This window comes from Myotis brandtii, unplaced genomic scaffold, assembly GCF_000412655.1.
Source record: "Myotis brandtii unplaced genomic scaffold, ASM41265v1 scaffold339, whole genome shotgun sequence".
Taxonomy (NCBI): domain Eukaryota; kingdom Metazoa; phylum Chordata; class Mammalia; order Chiroptera; family Vespertilionidae; genus Myotis; species Myotis brandtii.
The window spans coordinates 1,596,565-1,599,467 of NW_005363061.1; the positions used below are offsets into that span (position 1 = coordinate 1,596,565).

Sequence of the window (2,903 nt, forward strand, 5' to 3'; positions counted from 1 at the left end):
GCGGCCCCACGGCCCACAGTAGGAGCTCCTGGAGCTGGACTGGGAGAAGCCGGGGCGCTGGTCAGCCCCACGGTTGTGACTGAGGCCCTAAAAGGGCCACTGGCCTGGCCAGTGGGTGGCAGAACCAGCTGGACTCCAGAGGCCCTCTTCCCCACCCACCGCGCACTCCCCCACATCCATGGCCGTGGGGGCTTGTCCACAGTGTGTGTGCCTTCATCTCCTCCTGCCACCCCATTTCCTTGAAGGAAGGTACAGCAAGTTAGGGCCATTTTCCTCTTTACAGGTAAGGAAACTGAGGCTTAGAGAGGGCTGTGACTTACTGGTGGGATCTGCCTGCCCCGCCCCCCCAAGCTCAGCTCTTTACCCTACTACACCAGTGATGGCGAACCTATGACACGCGTGTCAGAGGTGAGACGCGAACTCATTTTTTTGGTTGATTTTTCTTTGTTAAATGGCATTTAAATATATAAAATAAATATCAAAAATATAAGTCTTTGTTTTACTATGGTTGCAAATATCAAAAAATTTCTATATGTGACACGGCACCAGAGTTAAGTTAGGGATTTTCAAAATGCTGACACGCCGAGCTCAAAAGGTTCGCCATCACTGCCCTACACATTGGCGCCAAGATAAAAACCCCATTCTCCACACCAGACCCACTGGCCCCACTCCACTCATTCATTCATTCATTCATTCATTCCTTGCTGTCTGGTCCCACTCTGGCACCGGGAACCCAGAAATGCAACAGAGATCATCCCTGCCTGGTTCTGGCTGGACACTCGGTGCCCGAGGCCTGGTACCAGTTTGAAGCTGGACTGGCAGGCGCTTCTCCCCAGGGTCCCTCCGCACACCCAGCAGGGAGCCGCCATCAGAGCCCCCACAGGACTCACCAGGGAGCGCTGGTCGTAGCTCACCCTCCCCAGTGACATGACACTGCTCTTGCGGGAGCCCAGGGCCACCAGCATAGGGTCCGGCTGCAGCGACAGGCGGGCAGGTGCCGCGGTCCCAACGGGGCCCAGATGTCCACACAGAGGAAGACTGAGGTCCAGGTGCCCGTTGGGAGTCAGAGGAATTGGGTAAAGCTTGGGATCTGGAGGGGTGAGATGGAAACAGGGGGAAGGGCAGACAGAAAGCCAGAACAAGAGCAAAAGAAGCCATGAGACAAAGAAACAGACATGGATGATAAACAGAAATGGAGAGTTTTTCTTGGGAGACCTCCTCCGCCAGGAAGTCTTCCAGGTTGGACCCCACCACATGTGCCTCCCCTCTGCCCCGCCTACAGGGCTCTCAGCTTATTTTTGTTTGTTTGTTTTTTGTTTATTTGTTTTTAATTTTCTCAGCTTATTTTTGGGTAAGTGACACCCTTGCCTTCTGTGTTCAGGGCAACCATTGAGCTTCACCCGGCATGAGAACCTCCCTGCCGTGCCCGCTGTGGAAAGCAAGGCAGAGACCGCCCAGCCGGTTACCAAGGACATGGCGTGGACGGGAGGTTTGTGCCAAGCTGCCCAGTGGTGTCAAACAGGACCAAAACCCAGGCATCCTGAGGCCCAAAGCCCTTCTCAACAGGCCACTGACTTTTTTTATTTTTAATATATTTTTATTGATTTCAGAGAGGAAGGGAGAGGGAGAGAGAGAGAGAGAGAGAAGCATCAATGATGAGAATCACTCATTGGCTGCCTCCTGCATGACCCCCACTGGGGATCGAGCCCACCCGGGCATGTGCCCTTGTCTGGAATCGAACCCAGGACCCTTCAGTCTGTAGGCCGACACCCTATCCACTGAGCCAAACCGGCTAGGGCTGGCCACGGACTTTTTGAGATTTAGCATTTCTTTCCATTATGAATGTAAACAACAAACCGCAGAAATGAGCAGTCACAGAGCCGGGGTTTGAGGGGAACCTGGGCCGTGCCCTTGGCCCACCCGGATCTCTGGGGAAGGGTCCTGGCCCCAGGTGTACCTCCGAGGCTGTCCAGGCCCTCCTGCAGCTTGTCAAACTCCTCCGTGTTCGATAAACTCTGGTCCTCGTCCGAGTAGGAGCGATTGGCGTCACCCTGGGAGACCGACCCTCACGTTGGAACGCATGTCAGCTCTACCCTTCCCTCCCTCGCGAACTTTTTCATGGGTCCCCCCCACCCCACCCCCGTTTTACAAATGTGGAAATTGGGGCTCAGGAAAGGGAAGTGAGAAGCTAGTGAGGACCTAGCCCACAAACCCACGTCTGCTGACTACACGTTCCCCAAAGCCTCAGAGGATGGAGGAGGCGGGATCCAGAGCCCTGGTCTTGGAGACTTTAGCATCTCAGAGACGGAGAGGCCTAGTCTTACCCCCGGGGGAGACGCAGGGACCCCGATGCTGCCTCCGTTTGCATGCTTCCTGTGACGGGGAGCTCACTACCTCATTGGCGACCCCCCCCCTCTTCTGGAGACTCGCCTGCTAGATGTTTGAATGGCAGCCCTCCCCCGTCCAGACCCCCTCCCCTCACCCAGTCTCCTGCAGGTCCCATGGGGGTGCTGCCTCCACCAGGGTCCCAGTCACCTCCGCCTGGAAGCCCTCCACCAGGATGGCCACCAGCAGGTTGAAGAGCACGTAGTTGCCGAAGGTCATGAGGGCAACAAAGTAGAGGGAGGCCCAGGGGGAGGTGGAGGCCATGCCGTTGTAGAGGACGACGTTCCAGTCCTCCTGGGTGAGGATCTGTGGGGGGAGGAGCGCGCAGCTCAGTACAAGAACATCCTCAGCCCCGGCCCACCCACGGGCAGGGGGAGCCCGCTGGGGGTGAGCTACAGGCACACGGCAGCCCATGCCCTCCTGCAGCCTCCGCTCACAGGCGCTCGGGCACTCCCAGGGACCTCGAGTACCACAGCTCTCGCTGGGGTGCACCCACCTGGCGGAGCCGCGGACGCTCC

The 2,903-nt window shown here is 57.2% G+C and overlaps 1 protein-coding gene across 1 annotated transcript in view; it reads right to left on the reverse strand.

Annotated features, from left to right (window-relative positions):
* CACNA1I (calcium channel, voltage-dependent, T type, alpha 1I subunit) overlaps positions 1 to 2,903 on the reverse strand; it is a 35,876-nt gene that overhangs the window by 30,493 nt on the left and 2,480 nt on the right. Inside the window, exons 6-9 of the mRNA XM_014543828.1 lie at positions 2,536 to 2,691; positions 1,958 to 2,051; positions 891 to 1,090; positions 6 to 39 (exon numbers count right to left, since the gene is read on the reverse strand). Coding sequence (XP_014399314.1) covers positions 6 to 39; positions 891 to 1,090; positions 1,958 to 2,051; positions 2,536 to 2,691 — 484 coding nt within the window. The remainder of the gene's footprint in view (positions 1 to 5; positions 40 to 890; positions 1,091 to 1,957; positions 2,052 to 2,535; positions 2,692 to 2,903) is intronic.